General features: G+C 38.2%; 1 protein-coding gene and 1 long non-coding RNA gene across 2 annotated transcripts; one reads left to right on the plus strand and one right to left on the minus strand.

Annotated features, from left to right (window-relative positions):
* Nucleotides 1-1,955: 1,955 nt before the first annotated feature.
* On the plus strand, nt 1,956-2,835 carry LOC118486417. Its single transcript, XR_004878974.1, has 2 exons — nt 1,956-2,113; nt 2,250-2,835. It is a non-coding gene; the product is annotated as an uncharacterized LOC118486417 (long non-coding RNA).
* A 1,103-nt stretch (nt 2,836-3,938) lies between these two features.
* LOC110906495 lies at nt 3,939-5,867 on the minus strand. Its single transcript, XM_022151617.1, has 5 exons — nt 5,518-5,867; nt 5,194-5,407; nt 4,822-5,097; nt 4,191-4,262; nt 3,939-4,091 (listed from the first exon to the last, which is right to left on the minus strand). Exons 1-5 carry the CDS (start codon nt 5,865-5,867, stop codon nt 3,939-3,941), a joined length of 1,065 nt encoding a protein of 354 aa, XP_022007309.1.
* Nucleotides 5,868-20,921: the final 15,054 nt, after the last annotated feature.

A 20,921-nucleotide genomic window follows, 5' to 3' on the forward strand; every position in this document is an offset into this window, starting at 1 on the left:
CTTTTAACTTATTTTCCTTATACGGGCTTGGGATACGGTATTATAATAATACCGGTTGGTCGGGTATTGAATGTTTAGTCGTATTGTGATTAAATTATTGAGGTAACCCGCTTTAATCTGTATTATTTGAAATAAAAGCCTTTAGGGGTTAATGACCATGTCCCGGATATTCTTGACATCATTGTATTATAATTTGGCCACGTCTTATGCACAAGGTGTAGGCATACCCCTGACAGTGCATAAGGGAAAGGGTATCTCACTCTCTTGTGGGCCTATACTTGTGGCGTGTCTGTTAATCTTGACTCGGTTTCTACATCGGGCCCTGAACGTATAACGAACATGTAAATCTGTATACAAGATTATAAAGATAATTGTCCCAAGTTATAAAAGATATGTTGTGCCTTGTGCATCCAAATCAATTTTATTAAAAACTTTTCAAATGAGTCGGTTAATTGTATTTACCAGTGTAAACTGACGTATTTTCCAAAAAGGTTAAGTGACAGGTACTGAACGTAATTGGCTGGAAGCTCGGGGCGTTAATAAGGAATCTTGCAAGTTCTAGATGCCTAAAGTCTGTTGAACAGTTTTCTTTTATTTGATCCGCCTGTGGATCCTTTACTTTCCGTTGTAATACTTTGACATTACTTTATATTCGGAATGTAATATATTTATTTTTTGCTTCCGCTGTGCATTTATATATTGTGTTGTTTGACCATGATGACATCGACTACGTCACGATACTCCCCACCGGGCCCACCGGTGATACGTGGAAATTCGGGGTGTGACAAATGTTGCTTAGAAATCTGATCACTGGACTCAAAATCGTTAATTCCATTTCTAGACCATTGAAGCTTTACTGTGATAATTCAGCTGTCGTTAGTTTCTCGAACAGTAACAGTTCGACTGGAGCTGGTTTATATCTCGATACAAAATATTTGTTCGTACGTGAACGAGTTGAGGAAAATAATCTTTGTATTGAGTATATTAGTACTAAAGATATGCTTGCGGATCCGATGACTAAAGGTCTCCCACCTAAAGTTTTCGAAGAACATGTATCGAATATGGGACTTACTAAAGACCTTATTTAATGGCATATTGTACTAGCTTATGTTTTAATTAATAAAATTTCCTCAGTTTGATTTTGTATGTCTCTAACATATGTTCTGCCGGTGTAATGACGTATAGACAAATATAAATACAAATCAGACGCTAAAGAGCTTATACATATTTTGATCGTAACTATTAGGTTTTAAATTGAGGCTATAGTATGATTAATGGGGGTCCTGAGTCGAATGATGATTCAACGGCTGTATTTCTCTGCTATGGTTCTTGGTTTAAGGCTAAAATGAGTGTTAACTCCTGGCCAGGCTTATCTAACACTCATGATAAATGATTACTCGGCTAAGTGGGAGAATGTGAGATTAAATAGGTCAGTTCTGCTAAACATCCACACCCCCAGAAAATACATCATGCGTCCAGTGGCGGACCCAGGATTTTATTTTAATGGGGTCTATTTTCGGGTCGGTCCTCGTTCGGGCCGAGTTAAAGTGAGGTTTGAACTAGATTTTTAAAAAAATAAGAAAATTAGGCTTATTAAGGATTGAACCCATGACCTCTTGGTGGAAAAGAGAGAGATTTACCACTACACCAGCTTTCTTTTTATTTCTATGGTGTCCACCTAATTGTATTTATGAGGTCCATATACAATTTAATATACCGAATCTACTATTTTTTTTAAAAAGATTGGGGTCCGTGGACGCCGGTCAGGGCCGGCCCTATGAGCTTTACACCCTAGGCACAGGCCTAGGGCCACCCAAATTGAAAGGCCTCCAAATTTGTAATAGGTTTCTTTAATACTATGCCCATTTTTAGTTTTATTTTTATCAGCCCATAACTTAAATTGATTAAAGGCCCACTGCCCAAACTAAATACAAAATGAATCCGGGCCTCGTAAACAAAAAGGACGTGCTCTTGAATCGCTGGAAAAAGGAAACCTCGTAAACTGCGGCAGTGAATATGAAGCCTCGATTGAAACATATGCGCAGAGCCGCAGAGTAATCCGACGTCGCTGGAATCATTACTCATCATGAACTTGAATCGTCGATTGAAACAGGTAACTTAGTGGCCTTTTCATACTCTTTTACATATATATTGCGACTGTTAACAGTTGTTTCATTAATCAAACATCAAGATCAATTTGTCGATTATATACAAACTAACCGTCTGTTCATCATCGAATATTAAATCAGTTGTTTCATTAATCAAACATCAAGACGTGAATTCTTGGAACTCAGAGTCACAGGCTAGATATTTTGGCTTGGAAATCGGTTTTGAGGTGTCGATTTGGCTAGGTTGGAACTCAGACACTCAGTCTTGATTTGATGATTCAATATTGTGGCTAGCTTGGAACTTGGCAGTGTGGGTACCCAATGTGGATTTGGAATTTTGTTTTGGAAGTAAATTCAGTTTTGGAACCCAATGTGGATATTTAGTTTTGCCGATTTGGAATTCAGTTATGCCGATTTAGAATTTTAGCTCAGAAACCCCAGTTTTGCGAATTGTTACTGTGGTTGGCTTGGAACGTGGCGATGTTGCAGTTGTACTCAGGTTAGATATTGTTATTTGTTTTTTTTTTTTTTTTTGAGAATTAGGGCTTGTTATTCTTTAATTAGTTGCTGATTCAAGTTTTTGTTTAGGTAATTAGGGCTTATTTGGTGATATAATTTTGCTATTTAGGCCTTTAGGGCTTGTTTGTTTGCTTATTTTGATTTGTTGTTTAGGGAATTAGGGCCCATCTCTTAAATAAATTTATATCTATCGAAAACATATAACATTCAATTTTTTTAACTAAGCCAATTATAAACTTTTTAGTTTATAGTTGCCGGTCTCAAGCCCGGGTAAAGGAGGAGAGTTTTGTTACTAAATATGTTGAAAGGATAATTTTGTAAAAAGGCCTCCACTTCATATTTCGCTTAGGGCCTCCAAAAACCTAGAAACGGCTCTGACGCCGGTGGCACCAATGTGGGTCCGCCCCTGCATGCGTCCGTCAGTGAAGAAACGTGTATTTCATTATGAGGATATACTTATTTATAGAAAATTATTACAAAACACGTAGTCATCAGTGGAGTGAGTGAACAAACAATATGTATATAATAATTTGGTGTTGTCAGCCAACTAATATTTATCATTTTTGTGATAAGTATTGGGAACTGGGATTCGCATGTTAGCATGCTTCTACAGACTACAGACTACAGGCTGCTCAACTGCTTCCATCCTTGGTTGACTTTAGTTAATAATACCAAAAAGAAAAAAAATAATAAGAAAATGAAAGGAAACCCACCACTAAAAAAATAACATAATCAAATCCTTGATTTTATAAATACCTTAAACTTACGGAGTTTGTTTGGAAAACTGAAATAAATTGTTATATAATCTACCAATTTGGTGTTCAAACTGACTCAACAATTTACTATACAAATGATATAAAAAAGATAAAATTATGAAAACAATTAATTTGTATGATGTGAAGCTATAATCACGTTAAAAGGTAGTGGCACATATAGACAACCGCAACTAGGAAACAATGATAGGGACTTAATACATTCTCATATATGACCTGTTACGCCTGTGACTACCGACAGAACAATCACTAATAGGCCAAATTTCAAAAGTAAATGTACTAATTGTTAAATGTTAGATTAGATGGTAATGATCCGGTAATTAACTGCGAATAGATTGCTGATGAGATTAGGGAGGAAGGGGTAATCTAGGGTAAGTACCCAGCCTCGACCATCCATCATTCGTCACATTAAAGAGGGCAGCAATTACCCATTAACTTTTTTTTTTTTTTTTTTTAAATTGACTTTCATTAAACCACCAAACAAAGGCCAACTATTACCAAGACGGAAATAGCAAGCCGAAATCCACAATAAAGAAAATTACATCAAATCAAAAGAACACCACTGATCCCAATCGACTACTTTTCCTTTAAACCTATATTTATACCACAAAAACCCCAATGTCTTGATGTCCGCGATCATCTCCACTACATTCGGTTCCTTACTCGAAAAAACTTCTTCATTCCTCGCGCTCTACATCCGCCAACACGCAAATATAATAATCCCATGAAGCACCATCTTCTTATTCCCCGACATGGCACAGTGGTCGTGCATTTCCACCAAGTCATTAACCTGAAACAAACATCCCTGGAATCTTGCACCATCTAGATATCCCGTTCCAAATTCCCGCTGAAATGCAACAACCTGTAAGAATATGCTCATCCGTTTCATCATTGCTCTCACACCACACACATAAATGATTATCCACCGTGATATTTCGTCTCTTCAGGGTCATCTTAGTGGGAAGACGATCCAAAAAAGCTCGCCACATGAAGATGTTACACTTAATAGGAACCCATTTACTCCAACTAAAACCAAAACGAACATCACTAGTCTCCGTTCCCCACAACCATTTTTTAACCACTGCAACAGTGAAGCCATCTTTCTTACCATCGCTCCAAACCCAAGCATCTTGAGTATCTCCTATCTGAACCTGTTGTAATAATACCTCCAAGTGATGTTTATTGTTTACCTCCTCCACAGTAGTAGGTGATCGACTCCATTACCATGAAAAAACCCGAGTAGTCCCCTGTAAAGTCAGACGTCCAGAGTCAAGAACCCGTTTATTCCTTTCTAGAGTGAATAAGTTCGGGAATTTATCCTTTAATGGCTCCTCACACAACCACGTATCTAACCAAAACCGAATTTGTCCCCCGTTGCCAATTTCCCCCCGAATCATACTATTAAAACCAACACCTTGTACCTTGTATTTGTTCCAAAATGTAACACAATTTTTCCATCCGCCCGTGATAGAGTTATTAACCGGCGCGACACCCCAACTTCGGCTAGAACCATGAATAGAGACAATCACTCTTCTCCACATCGCCTGTTGTTCATTATAAAACCTCCAAAGCCATTTACCAATCAACGCTATATTATTCATCTCTAATCTAGATATCCCCAAACCTCCATCCCGTATAGGTTTTGTAACAACATCCCACGATACCCAACTCATCTTCCTAACATCATCCGACCCACCCTATAGGAAACGTCTAATTAAACCTTCCAATGTGTTAATGATCTTCATAGGCGCATTGAAAAGAGAAAAGTATTATGTAGGCAAGCTATTAAGAACCGATTTGATTAACGTCACCCGGCTACCAATAGACAATGTGTTAGCTTTCCATTTCGACAACCTCCTCTTGAACGTGTTCACAACCGGATCCCAATTCGAAATCCTATTCATGTTCGCCCCAACCTTGATGCCCAAATAGACAAATGGAATATCTCCAGCTTTACAACCCAATGAATCGGCTTCAATCTTTAATTCTTCAATATCGACACCAACTCTGAACAATACCGATTATGGAAATTAATTTTCAATCCGGAACACAAAAAGAATATCTGAAGTATCCTTTTCATGTTCACGAAATTGAAATTGGACCATTCCCCCATCAACATCGCATCATCCGCATATAACAAATGCGATAATACCGAACCATCGTTAGGAAGCCGTATACCATCAAAAGCTCCTATGTCACACGCCTTATTCATCAAACCCGAAAACGCCTCCATCAAAATAATAAAAAGAAAAGGGGATATAGGGTCACCCTGACGAATACCTTTTTGGCAACCAAACTCAAAAGTTGGTGACCCATTCACCAAAACCAAAAATCTAGCAGAAACCAAAATCCCACGAATCCACTCGCACCAAACCGAAGGAAAATCCATTTGATCAAGAACCGATAACAAAAACTCCCAATTCACGTTGTCATATGCTTTGTCAAAATCGATTTTGAACAATAACATTTTTTCCCACGTTTTTTAGCCCACGCGAGAACCTCGTTTGCCATTAACGGCCCGTCAAGTATGTACCTTCCTATCAAAAACGCAGATTGATTTTCTGAAACAATTTTACTCATAATCATCTTCAACCAATTCGCCAACACCTTTTACACCACCTTGCTAATACACCCTATGAGGTTAATCGGTCTAAAATCCCTGAGTTCAGACGGGTCTCCTACCTTCGGAATAAGTGTATTGAACGGCGATCCAACCCCCAAACTAAACCTCCCAACTCTATGAAAATGTTGCATAATATCCACAAAATCCTTCTCGAACAAATCCCAAAACGTCCTGATAAACCGAAAATTGAAACCATCCAGATCGGGCGCTTTATCCGCGCCACATTCAAAGACTGCACGTTTAATTTCCTGAACCGAAAAAACATCAATCAATCCTTCGGCATCCTCTGAAATTAATCTCTTAAAACCGTAAACCACAAGCTTCGGCCTACGAACCATATTCTCTTTAAACTTAGATCTAAAAAAACCAAGAACCTCTCTTTTGATAACATTCGGCTTCGTTTCCCACACTCCTCTAACCATCAAACCAGGAAAATAATTCGGAGCCTTACGTTTATTGATACAACCATGAAAATACCTGGAATTGTCGTCCCTATGTGTTGCCCATTTACTACGCGATTTCTGTTTCAAATCCCGTTGGTAAAAAGCTTCAATCTCACGTAAATGACGTTTAGTCTCTTCCAACGTCCACACCTCCACTTCCGACATCTCTCTCACTTCCATAGCTGCATCCAACTCCCTAAATTCCTGTTCCATTAATTGTTTTTCGCCCAATTCCTTTTCCTTGCACTCATCGACCCAACCGAAATATCATTACGTAGTCTTTTGAATTTCCTCATCAGCCTTATGTCCGGATCCCCCAAATGAAACCCATCACCAATCGACTTCCTAACAACTTCACCAAAATCCTCTCGACCAAGCCAAGAATTGTAGAACCTAAACGGTTTAGGCCCAAAATTCCTAGAAACGGTCTTCAACACTAAAGGACTGTGATCTGACTTGTTTCTTTCAAGCGCTAAATACTCCGCACTCGGCCATTCCTTGAAAAAGTTCCAGTTAACAAATATTCGATCAATGCGACTTAATTTTTCTCCTGCCACAAAAGTAAATTGCCTCCCTTTCAATGAAAACTCATGCAAATTCGTATTGTCTATCAAGTCATTAAACTCATTAGCCTCAGACGAATTAAAAATAGAGTTTCGCCTTTCACCTTCACTTCTAACCGAATTAAAATCCTCGCCACCGTCCACAACCCGTCTCTATCTCCAATTAACTCACCGATCTCCGCCCACAACACCCATTTACCACCACGTTCTGAGGAACGTACACATTAAGCATATGACTCGTAACCCCACAACCTTTGATGTTACCCGAAACAAGTAAACAGTTGGATAGTTTAGACACTTCCCTCGTTGAAAATACTTTTGGATCCCATAATGATAATAAGCCTCCCGATCTACCGGCCGAAGTTACCCAATCAACACAAAAATCCCCTCTCCCCCAAAACGCCCAACATCCAACGAATCCAAATCCACAAATTGCGTTTCTTGAATCATAATAAAACTCACCTCGTGATGAACCCGCAAACCTCGAACCCAATCCGCTTTACCTGAATTCCCTAACCACGTATATTCAAAGATAGAACGTTCATTGTCCACCCTCTTGATACCCTTCACTTCGCAACACCTCTTGAACTTTTGGCATGAATTCATTTAAGTCATCCGCACCAAGTGCTCTGCCCAAATTAATTGTTTCTTCAGCTTCAAGTATAATCAGGACCTGAACCTAATCTACACTAGAATCTTGAACGAGAACTTCACCAGCCGATTGTTCTTCAGTATCACCAACCTCCTCTCCTGCAACCGAATGCGTATTGAGATCCGGTGTCACAAACCCAGTACTGGATTCCCTCTCCTTGTTAACATACTGTACTGCATTATTCGAAATAATCCCAATAATCCTATCCAACACAAACGGATCACTATCATCCCTAAGACGTTTCTTCGGCCTTTCCTGTGATCCACTAGACTCACTCCTATTTTAAACATATGTTTTCTTCTAAACTTCTTACGAACCGCCGTAGTACCATCTCCATTAACTAGTAAGTGATGGCGGCACCTACCATAGCCGCAAACTTTGTTTTGTAAAAATGTTTACATTTAAGTTAATATAATTAGTCTTTTTAATTAATGTTGTTCACAAAAAACTAACCTTCAAATCTATTTTAGTGTTTCTCTAAAGTTTTTGTTAAGATGTTTTCTTTAATAATACTTTGAAAATCATTTAATTTTTATGTTAAATTTTGTTATCTCTTGTAAACAACGGATAAATCATTTTAATGATAAATAAACATGTTAACGTTCTTATTATAAATATTTAACAATCAAGAATAAAGTTAATAATTCTTAATAGCATGAGTTTAACACTTAAACAACTTAAACTTAAAAATACAAATATATGGATTTGACACACTATTATAACTTAACGGTTCGGTTATTTTCGTTTAGTGAAAATGGTTATCCGAAAACCGAACCGAAATTTTCGGTTATTAAAAATCCGGAAACCGAACCGTCGGTTTTTGTTTCGGGTCGGTTTTTTCGGTTAGGATAATTCGGTTATTTCAGTTACGGTTCGCTTATTTTGGTTTTCTGCTCACCCTTATTCACAATAACTAGATTCAAATAAGATGTAGTTTCTGACTTATCTGGCGTTATTGGCGTCTATGGAGTTTGTATGTACGGTGAGTGTGTCTTTGATGTCCTGGAAATCTTGATGATAAAATTCGCTTGAGACTTTTTGTTAAGCTTTACATTCGTTGTCTGCTGAAAAGTTTATTTACGAAATATTGGTCCGTGATTTGGTCGATACGTTTTACTATAAATACCCTTCAAACCACATGAGTTTTTTTTTTTCGGGGACATAAAGCTTTACTAAAAAAGCAGCGAAACATTGTTATTCAAATTTTATACGAAACCTTAAACCCTAAATACTAAACCCTTTCCAAAAATCTGAATGTAGAATTAAATGAAACCCAATACACAACCCATAAAGTGTTCTAAATACATTCCCTCGGCAGGTTAGGGAAGATCACCACAAAAAATCTATCAAACGTTATCGGGTTGGTATGAAGTCTTTTTTCTACCTTTGTGTCAAACATTTATTAAACTTAAAACACACACTTAGGCCATCCGTAGTCATAAAGCCCCTTTGTGGACGTTATGCGACACGTGTCATGTCACGTCACACAGGGGCTTAATGGGGCGTTATATCACTAGAGCCCCGTAGTCATAAAACCCCTACCCATCATTACCTATTATTAATTTTCAATTTTATTAATTAATTATAAAATCCCTATGCTCTTCTTGATTGGCCAAAGGTTGAAAACCAAACACAGCGCCGATATATGCATGGCGCCATCCACCAAAAAAGCCTCCATAACGCCGTCTGTCATGGTGTTCGAGGCGTTATGGGACGCTATGAGAGAAAAAAACCATTTATCATAACCCACTACAGGGGTTCTTAAAATGTTTACTTTTTCTTATAAGAAGCGTCTCTTAACATCTATTATCCACAAATAGTGCCCTTCAGAATTATTTAAATAAAATTTAAAGTGATGTTTTAAAGATTGGATGAGTATTAAACCATGCGACTACAAGGTGAAGAGGGAACACGAGAAAGTGTGCCTTGGCAACCAGCACGTGATTATCCCATTTTCTTTTAATACTTTTGGTTTTCTGGCGTCAGAGGGTGTGCACCTTCTTATTCGAGTTCAAAAGGTCATGCATAGTAATGTTATGATCCCGAGATTTATGTACGTAGTTTTTAAAAGACTTAGTTTTGTTATTAAAAAATGAGTAGCGGCGCAGTTTGTTGCCTATTTACCATTTATCTCGATGTAAATTAATAACATGATAATTTACAAGAAAAAAATCAAGTAATTTGACCGCTTAAAAGTAAAACATAAAAATAAAATATTAATACGTTTGGATAATCTGTTTGCCGATCCAACACGAAAAACAAAAAAAAATCAACTGTTGTCGACTGATAGATAACATACGAACCAAACCGTCTAGTTGACTAGTTCATAGTTCGATCGGTCAGTTTGAACCTTTGTCTAAAACCTCCATTTTAGAAGCATATTTTTGTACCATAGTGTTTTTCTTTCCAAATTATTTTTCATGTATTAGGATATAACCCGTAGGCCCGTAGTGTTTTGTTTGATGTCTTTTGTTTCTAAATCGATGCACAACAATTATATGGCTTTGACTTTTTTTATTGGTTAAAAAGTTTTCGAAAAAAGTCGAAATGACGTTATTTTGTGATTAGGGTAAAGGACAAGATAATATTTTGTGATTTCTCATTTTATTTTACATAAAAAGTGAATATATTGAATCATTGAATTTAAATATTACATAAAAAGTGAATATATTGAATCATTGAATTTTAATAATAAAATGTGAATATATTGAATCATTGAATTTAAATATTACATAAAAAGTGAATATATTGAATCGCTGAATTTTAATAAACCAGATACTTTTAGCGAAAATTAATGGTCAAAATTATGACCGGTGATTTTCCTTTTAACATCATTCATCTTTTTTTAGCGGCAAGTAACGATGTGCCAATCGCCTGACACCGGATGATGTGGTCAAGGTCGATTACTTGACCGCCGCCAGCCCATTGACTCTTCCAGATGCGCAAAAATCCGATCTCTACCCGCCTGAAGGCATGACAGTGAAATAATCAGTAAAACCTCGCCTCCCATCCAGTACAAGTGATTTTCCTTTTAACATCATTCATCTTTGATTATATTATGATATGACAAGTGATTTTCCTTTTAAGATCATTCATCTTATCTTTGATTCTTTGGCAGATCATTAAGTTTTCAAGCATGCTTACTTTGAAGGGCCTGAAGGCCCACGGCCCAATGATGAGTCCAGATGCTAATTAGTATTAGAAAGGTCCAATAGTCATTAAAATTACAAGTTACACAAGATAGGGTGTCAATATTGGGTTCAACCCTATTAAATTGAAGCGAGTCGAAACTGTTTAAAACTGAACCGTTTTGAATCCAACTGAATTAGGTAATGGGTTTTAGATTACTTAATTCAATTAAAACAAAGAAATCAAATTACATTTAGACCAATCCCATTTATCCCAAATCCAATCTCATTTTGATTGAAACCGAAACCACTGAAGCCGAACTGAACTTTGATTGTTACGGGTTTTATGTTAAAGCCGGCTTTTATTGGTTTGAGTTTTAAACGGAACCGAACCAAGCCGAATTCGAATTCCGATCGATTTTGCCACTTTAAAGTTGGATTTCTTTGGTTTTCTTTGGTTTTCAGTTTTGACTATAAAAATCTTCAAACCAGAGAAACCGAATAAATAAATCTAAAACCCGAACCAATGAACATCCCTATATGAGAACTCTTCTTGCCATGACTGAAGTTTCCATGGTCGGAATTTTATCAACAGAATAGTACCGGTTGGGGTTTTTTTTTCTATAACAGAGAAAGCCTCTAATTTGTAGCAGTTATTATTGTTGTTTTAGAAGTTACGTCTATGAAAGAGATGGAATGGAAGTCCGTTTCTACGACTCATAGTTTGATTATGTTACGGGTCAACAACCCTAACTCAAGCAAACCCACGTTTTCCTATTAGTTGCATGCATCTGCACGTTTAATTCCCATGTAGTTTCCCATGTTCCCCACTATCACCCATGTTTCCCATTATCACACGTGTTTCTTTCAGTTGTAGTTGTTCACGTATGCATTACATGTTTCCCTTTCAAGTGTAAGGCTATATAAAGCCACCATGTTTATTGAATGAAAGTAGAGAAAAATTGTTGCAAAAGAAGTCTCTGTTCCTATCTCTAAATTCTGAGTTTAACCCACTTACGGGTCCTAACATTTGGTGCTTTCATTCTTGAACTCCCACATGGCTCCAAAAAAGATACTTCCACCTCCACCACCGATGAAGTTTCTCAACCTATCCTTAACCGACTCGATGCCACTGCCACCCATATGACCACTCAATTTGCTGCACTCCACACCACCCTCAACACTGCCTTAGCAGCCCTCACCGAGGCAATCTCCAACCTTCCAACCGCCACCGCCACTGCCGTTGCTAGTCTTGTTCCCCCATCACAGCCACCACCGAACACCACAACCCCGCCGAACAACCCTCCGCCAAACAATCCACCACCGAACAACCCTCCGTCAAACAACCCTCCGCCGAACAACCCTCCAACGATCAACTCCGCCATGCGAACACCCAAAATTCACCTTCCAACATTTGACGGCTCCAACCCACTTGACTGGGTCTTTCAAGTAGAGAACTATTTTACGTTCTACAATGTTCCGGTCAACCAACGACTCGCAATTGTCTGTTTCTATTTCGTTGGTGAAGCATTATCACGGTACAAACATTTGCACAACAACCACCTGTTGGGTACTTGGCCGGAATTTGTGCGGGCCCTTGAACTCCGGTTCGGCCCTTCCACTTATGAAAACCACCAGGCTACATTGTTTAAGCTTCACCAAACAACATCGGTGATTGCTTATCAAGCTCAGTTTGAGAAGATTAGCAACCGTGTTGTCGGCTTGACACCGGAAGTCTTGAAGAACTGTTTTATCTCGGGTCTCAAACAAGAAATTCACTCCGAACTCGCCTTACATCACCCTCGAACCCTCCATGATGCCTACTCGATTGCTAAGCTTATAGAAGATAAAATTAACGCTAGTCTTCTTGACACAAACCGTTCGGGCTCGCCACCTTTGTCAACCGAACCAACCCAAACCCAATCCTTGTTGGGTGCTCCTTCCACTTCGGCACAACCACTACCGATCAAGAAGCTTACGCCCGCTGAAATGCAGACACGCCGAGCTACGGGTCTTTGTTTTAACTACGACGAACGTTATCAACCAGGTCACCATTGTCAACCTCCTAAATTTCTGTTCATGCAAGCGGATCCCGGTCCACCTTGGCTCGGTCTTGAGGACAAGCCCATTTTTTGAGGAGGGGAGAATTGATACGGGTTAACAACCCTAACTCAAGCAAACCCACGTTTAATTCCCATGTAGTTTCCCATGTTCCCCACTATCACCCATGTTTCCCATTATCCCACATGTTTCTTTCAGTTGTATTTTTTCACGTATGCATTACATGTTTCCCTTTCAAGTGTAAGGCTATATAAAGCTACCATGTTTATTGAATAAAAGTAGAGAAAAATTGTTGCAAAAGAAGTCTCTGTTCCTATCTCTAAATTCTGAGTTTAACCCACTTACGGGCCCTAATAGATTATGTCGTTTTACATTATATATAAATGTAGACTTATTCCGCGTTGGACCTCAGGACCAATCTGGTTAGACCGTAACCCTCCTTTGTATAAGAGAGGGCAACCTTTCATCGTTTTAAGTTCTTTCTCTCGAGTTAGATCTCATTCTCTTACATTGTTACTTTCAATATTCATACTTATACGCACCTATATATGTATATGTTACACACTTGGCTAGCTAGACCATTGGACGGTGTTTCCCAGTCCTTTAACCTCAAGACACCTTCTAACGTTTTGTCTACAAAATGCAACTCCAATCCAGACACGGTGAAAGCTAAAATCCGCCCAAACCATCAATGAGGCCGAAGAAAAATGTAGTGACAATAATAGTTACTTCACAAAAAGCAATGATGCCAAGGTGAGCAAAAAAAGGTATTGACATCTTCTGGTCAGATTGTTGCTATTATTTGTTCACTTTCGCGAGGTCTTAGTTTCGGCTTTAGGGTATTTGGAGTGTTGGAGCTATTTCAAGTTATTAGTTTAGTGCATATGTAATTGTTTCTACTTTTAAAACATGTAGATCAAGTATGGAACCCCACACAAAGTATGTAGGTTTGCATAGGTATAAATTTGGATCGGTTTTGGGTGATTTCAGGTAAAGGTTTGCTGGGCTATTGGCGTGCACAATGGGTTGGTTTGGTTTTCGGGTAATAACCAAAGTATTTGGCTTGGACTAAAAGAATTGAATTTAACTTAGGAATCAAACTGTTTTCTTTGATCAGAGAAAAAAAACTTATATTGTATTGCTTGATGATCTAGACAAACAAAAACAACCCCAATAAATAGGGATATAGGAATGAAAAATATGGAAATATGAGCTGGATGAAGGATCCAAAAGATCCTAACGGCTAAATGATTGATGCTAATATGATGAAGGAAATCTCCTAAAAAAGGAAATGATGAATAATTTCTGATCCTATAATTTTATTTTCTAACACTCCTACTCAAGTTGAGTAGTAGGGTCTCCGAAGCTCAACTTGTTGAGGCAACTGTTGAACAATTTCCCGTTGACGGCCTTGGTTAAAATGTCTGCAAGTTGATCTTTAGAGGGAATAAACGGAAGTTCTACAATCCTTGCTTCGAGCTTTTCTTTGATGAAATGTCTATCAACTTCCACATGTTTTGTACGGTCGTGTTGGACAGGATTTTCTGAAGTCTGTATGGCGGCTTGATTATCACACATGATTTTACTAGGCTCAGTTTGGGGAAAACCAATCTCTGATAAAAGTTTGTGTATCCAAAGAACTTCTGCTAATCCTCGTGCAATGCCTCGGAATTCTGCTTCAGCGCTAGACAAAGCGACAACCTTTTGTTTTTTGCTTTTCCATGTAACTAAGTTTTCACCAACCAAAGTAAAGTATCCCGAAGTAGATCTCCGGTCATCTTTGTTTCCTACCCAGTCTGCGTCTGTATAGGCCTGAATCTTCAAATGTCTGTTTCGCCGAAACAAAATCCCATGGCCTACATTCCCTTTAAGGTACTTTATGATCCTTAGAACTGCATCCATGTGATTAGTTTATGGTCGGTGCATGAATTGACTGACAACTCCTACTGCGTATGCAATGTCAGGGCGGGTATGTGAAAGATATATAAGTTTGCCCACCAATCGTTGATACTTTTCCTTATCTGCCAAATCTTTTCCTTCTTCTATGCAGAGTTTCTGGTTGGTCATTATGGGAGTGTCAACTGGTTTGCAGTCAATCATCCCTATCTCAGCCAGGAGATCAAGAATATATTTTTTCTGACATATGAAAATCCCTTGCTGAGATCTAAGAACTTCAATCCCAAGAAAGTACTTCAATCTTCCTAAATCTTTCATTTCGAACTCGGTGAAAAGACTTTCCTTTAACTTCTTAATTTCTTCTTCATCATTACCTGTTATAATCATATCATCAACGTATATAATTAAACAAGTTACAAATTTACCTGTTTGTTTGAGGAATAGTGTGTGGTCAGAATTGCTTTTTCGGAAGCCATATCCTTTCATTGCTAATGTAAATCTGCCAAACCAGGCCTGAGGGGATTGTTTAAGACCGTAAAGAGTCCTTTTTAATCTACACACTTCATTAGCTTTAAAGTCTTTGGCAAAACCGGGGGGAGCCTCCATGTAAACTTCTTCTTTTAATTCTCCATGTAGAAAAGCATTTGTGACGTCAAATTGATGAAGGGGCCATCCTTCGTTTGAAGCGATGGAGAAAAGGACACGAATAGTGTTCAATTTTAGCAACTGGTGAAAAAGTTTCGGAATAGTCAATCCCATATGTTTGGGTGTAGCCTTTAGCTACGAGTCGAGCTTTATATCTTTCAATGGTTCCATCAGCTTTGTGTTTGATTGTAAAGACCCAACGACATCCTACTGGTCTTTTTCCTAAGGGAAGAACACATTTTTCCCATGTATCATTTCTTTTGAGTGCCTTCATTTCTGTTTCCATAGCGTTTTTCCAATTTTTTGAATTCAAGGCCTGTTCTATGGAGGTTGGTAGTTGCTCCTTATACAAGGAAGTGGTGAAGGCTTTGGCTTCTTTCGATAAGTTACCATTTGCAGTATTTGCCATGGGATATCTAGATGACCTCGTTTCTTTTTCTAGAGAGTATCGTTTTGGAGGAATCCCCCTATTAGCTCTTGGAGGCAAGACATATTTTCATGTTGTTTCTTCTTCCATATCGTGTTCTTCTTGTTCTTGTGTTGGTTCTTCTTGTTCCTGTATAAACTCTTCCTGCAAATTTTGATCTAATGCACTCTCATTGTTGTTAGTTTCAGTATTTTGAGTTTCATTTATTTCAACGTGACTTACCTCAGTATCTGGATTAGGAAAATCTTGGTTAGTGGCACTAATGGTGGGAGCATCAGTTTGTGGACTAGGAGCAGGTGCCTCATCCCGGTTATTGTGATTGACTTCTTCGGAAAAAGGAATCTTGGTTAGCCAGCTCAGTGTGTCATATGCCTTCTCCCCCTGACCACTGTGCTGGGGGGTATAGAAGTATTGGGTTTCAAGAAACTCACAATTAAGGGTAGTGTACATATGTCGTCGTTTTGGACTATAGCATCGATATCCTTTTTGATCGACACCATAGTCAACAAAAACACACTTCTCAGCGCACGAGCCAAGTTTGCCTCGATCATGTTTAGGTATATGGGCATAGATCGTGCATCCAAAAACCCGTGGTGGTAACGTGAGAGGTGGAGGAATTTTAGTAAAATCAGACAAAACTTGGATGGGAGTTTTTGAATCAAGAGCTTTAGTTGGGAGACAGTTGATCAAATAAGTTGCAGTAGACGCTGCTTCAGGCCAGAAAGATGTAGGAACCCTTGACTCAAGCAATAGGGCGCGTGTAATTTCTAAGAGGATCCGATTTTTTTCGTTCGACAGTGCCATTTTGTTCGGGAGTATGTGGACATGTTTTTTGGTGAATAATACCTTTGTCTTGACAAAATTGTTTCATGGAATTGTTGACATACTCTCCTCCATTGTCGGATCGAAGGATTTGAATATTAGTCTTAAATTGTGTTTGTATCATGGTATAAAATATTCTAAATTTCTCGAAAACTTCATTTTTGTTTTTCAAAAAATAAATCCATGTCATACGAGTGCAATCGTCAATAAAAAGAACAAAAAAACGAAAGTTTTGTCCTCCAATGACCTCAGCGGGTCCCCAAACATCTGAGTGAATAAGAGAAAAAGGTAACGCAATTTTGGTGTTATTTAATTTATAAGTTTGTCTATGACTTTTAGCTAAGACACAAGTTTCACAATGGAAATCATTATTATTAGAAAAAAGTTTTGGAAATAAAAGACGTAAATAGCCAATAGATGGGTGTCCTAATCTCCTATGCCAGAGCCACGCTTCCCTATTTGTTGTTCGATGAGCAAGCATCATACTTCCCGGTTGAGTCACTTCGTCCACATAGTACAATCCCAATCGTTCAGTGCCACGCCCAATGATCATTCCCGTCCTGATATCCTGGAGAATACAAAAGGTTGGATGCATCAAGACGGTGCAATTTAACTCTTTTGTAACATGACTAATGGATAACAGTTTATGCGACAGGGACGAGACGTAAAGGCAGTTTGAAATTTTTAAAGTGGGAGATATCTCAATAGTTCCTCCTCCTTTGACAGGAACAACCCTCCATTAGTGGTTTTGATATGGTCAATTCTAGGGGTATTTTTATTTCTAATATCAGATAAATCATATGTCATGGTGTCAGTAGCACCACAATCAAATATCCAGGATTCATCCGAGTTTTCACAGGTTTTAGCTATATTGGCTTGGGAGTTCGACACATGTCCTCCTCCTTTACAATATTTAGAATTTTTAAAATATTTAGTTTTTTTAAAATATCTAGATTTTCTACCTTTATTAATATTATTCTTATTTTCCCTAGAAAAAGTTTGATCCTTATTATTATTTTGTTTAACAAAAAAGTTTTTATTAGTTTTGTTCAATTAACTAGTATCATACACATTATATTCTAAAGGGGTTTTGTTGAGTAACTCTAAAACTTTATAATCAAAATATCTAGGGTTCAATAAAAGGGGATCTGAGATTAGTCTCTCAGACCCATTACCTCCATCATTTTGCTTAGTTTCTCTGGCGAAAGCAACACCACCAATTCCTCCACTGTTCTGCTCGCCGCTCCTGCCGGAATCTTCGCCGCTCCTGCCGGAATCTTCGGTACGGTTGGTGGCGACTGCTGCTTTCCCTCCATCTTTAGTACTCTTAGTACTCTTCTTGTGGCCATCGCTCCACCATTCAGCGTAGCCAGCAATTCTAAAGCATTGGTCTTTGGTATGCCTCATCATTCCACAATGGTCACACTTAAGGCTAGTTTTATCGATCTTGGGTTTGAATGGGAAGTCTGAGCGGCGCGCCTGCCCCCTGGCCGCAAGCCCTAGGGCTCTGTCACTGTGGTCAGGTCGAGTAGTAGCTAGCCCCGCTCCGATTCCTAATTGAGTTCCGGCGGTGGTCCCAAGGATGTTTTGGTGTGCGGTTTCCTTCCGGACCGCCGCATATGCTTCTTCTGCCGAGGGAAGCGGATCCATCCTAAGGATTTCTCTCTTGATAGTATCATATTGTTTGTCAATTGCGTTAAGGAACTGAAACAATTTCTGCTCTTTTCTCAGTTTATTGTAAGTGGTAATATCAGCTGGGGATGTCATCGGATTTGGATCTCTTCGATCTATTTCTCCCCAGATTCCTTGCATTATGATCCAAAATTCCTCAAGAGGGGTTCCATTCTGTTTAATTCCATTCGCTTTGACATGTAAATCAAAGGTTTGGAGCTTATCTTTACCACTGTTGTATGTGGTAACGAGAGCATCCCACAAGGCTTTGGCAGTGGAAAACTCGATCAGGTTGCTTGCAATTATTGGTTCAATATTTGTATTAGCCATGAAAACACTACGAGGTCGTCTTGTTCCCATCGCTCATACCCATCTTCGGTTGGTTTGGGAGGTGCCGGATTTCCTGACAAATGACCGAGAAGAGTTTTTGATTTACCTCCAATGGCTACACGAATCATACGAGCCCATAGGGCATAATTTTGATTATTAAGTTTAAGGCTGATCGTGAGGCTATCGGACAGATTGTGTTTGGTGTTTTGGTTTTGGGATGATTGAAAACCATTGAGAAGGTTGGTTAATTGGATTGAAAGGTCGGTATTATTTTGAATAGTCGGGCCGCCGTCGGAAGACATGGTGGCCTTTGGCTATGGTTGTTTCAAGCGGAAAGGGTAGATGATGAGCAGTTCCCTGAATCGATTAAGAACTGCTTTGATACCATATTTTCTTTGTTCAGAGAAAAAAAACTTATATTGTATTGCTTGATGCTCTAGACAAACAAAAACAACCCCAATAAATAGGGATACAGGAATGAAAAATATGGAAATATGAGCTTGATGAAGGATCCAAAAGATCCTAACGGCTAAATGATTGATGCTAATATGATGAAGAAAATCTCCTAAAAAAGGAATGATGAATAATTTCTGATCCTATAATTTTATTTTCTAACACAAACCCAATTGAATTTTATACTAAACTTAATTAATACGCTTCATTTCTAAAAAAAAAAAAACAATAAAAAACATAGATATATGTATCATTAATTTATTGATAGCCATAGTGCAATCTTACATCTTGTTCTGTTGACACCTTACTTTATAGAATTCCCTTTGAAATCAGAATACTCAATTTTAATATGTTTATCACCTTTATAAGTATATGTCGTTACTTGTAAAGAAAACTAGCGCAAAGTTATCAGAGTATATTTTAAGCAACCACAATGATGTTCAATGGCCTTAATCCATGACACAAAGTCACAAATTCAATTCCATGGTCAGCAAAAATGACATACATTGTAGAGCATTGATCAGAGGTGTTTGTGGTGTGGTGATAATGTATTTTCTTTTATTTTTTGACACATGGGTATTTTAGTTAATTCACCCAAAAGTTGCAATAGAAATTGACTGTGTTTGCCGTCTGAGTTTGACTAAAACGAAAATGAAAGCATAATGACCGAAAAAATTCAAATTAAAACTTTTGAACTAAAACCATTATTTTGATCAATCTACATAGACTAAAACCGTAATTTACTCTATCTTGCGCTGATGGACGTTAACATATCCATCTTGAATCTACTTCTCGATCTTCAACTTTTGCTAATATCTTATCTTTAAGTCGGTTGATATCAGTGTTATAATTACTCAGTAACACTAGAAGAAAATTTGTTTTTATAGGCGGTGGAAAAGGGGGTTTTGGGCGGTTTTATGACCACCCAAACAAACATCACCACAAAATAGTGGCGGATCCAGGGGGTTCAGGAACCCTCTCGGTTTGGAAAAAAATAGAAAAATTTAGTTTAAACATTGTATGATTTGAAAAAAATTAGTGAGAATTATTAAGAATCTAACAAAAGTAACCCACTGAAAAAAAAATTCTGAATCCACCACTTTTGCAAAATATATTTTTGTTTTTTTGGCAGTTTTGAGAACTGCCTAGAAATGCTTTGGCCGCCTAGAAAAAAAAAAAAAAGACCTACTTAAAAATAAATTTCCGGGTACCACCGAAAATCAAGTTCTAGTGTGGCCCATTTTCCGGCTTCATGGCTCTTCGAACTTCAAATGAATTCAGACAAAACAAAGCCATCATCAATTTTACCATCATTCACCCAAATTATAGCCGAAAGATAAAGAGGATGAAAGTTTTGTCATAACCTAAGGGGTCGATGCTGGTGGAGCGGCCTGTATGAACCATAGAAGACCTAAACTTTTTTTCTGTAAAATGTTTCTTTGCAATAGATTAAAAACTAATTTATAAATCTATTACCAAATTTGAAGTACTAAGAAGATTCAGTAGAAATAGTAGGCACGGGCATTTGTGAACTCTGTTTGGTATGGGGTAATAGAATGGACGAAGGAACGGAATGGACTGGACGAGGTAATGGAATGGACGAGTGAATGCAATAGATCATTACCATTCCATGTCTTGTTTGGTTACCGTGTGTGAATGAATGAGTTATTATGGTGTATTGTTCGGTAGGCAAGAAAAACGAAGTAATAAAATCAACGGTGAGTGGTGGTGGTGGTGGTCGGTGGTAGTGATTGTGGGTGGTTATAGGTGGCGATGGTGGGTGTCGGCGGCGGCGATGGGTGGTGGC

The sequence above is a fragment of the Helianthus annuus genome, chromosome 14 (assembly GCF_002127325.2).
Source record: "Helianthus annuus cultivar XRQ/B chromosome 14, HanXRQr2.0-SUNRISE, whole genome shotgun sequence".
NCBI classification, from domain to species: Eukaryota; Viridiplantae; Streptophyta; class Magnoliopsida; order Asterales; family Asteraceae; genus Helianthus; species Helianthus annuus.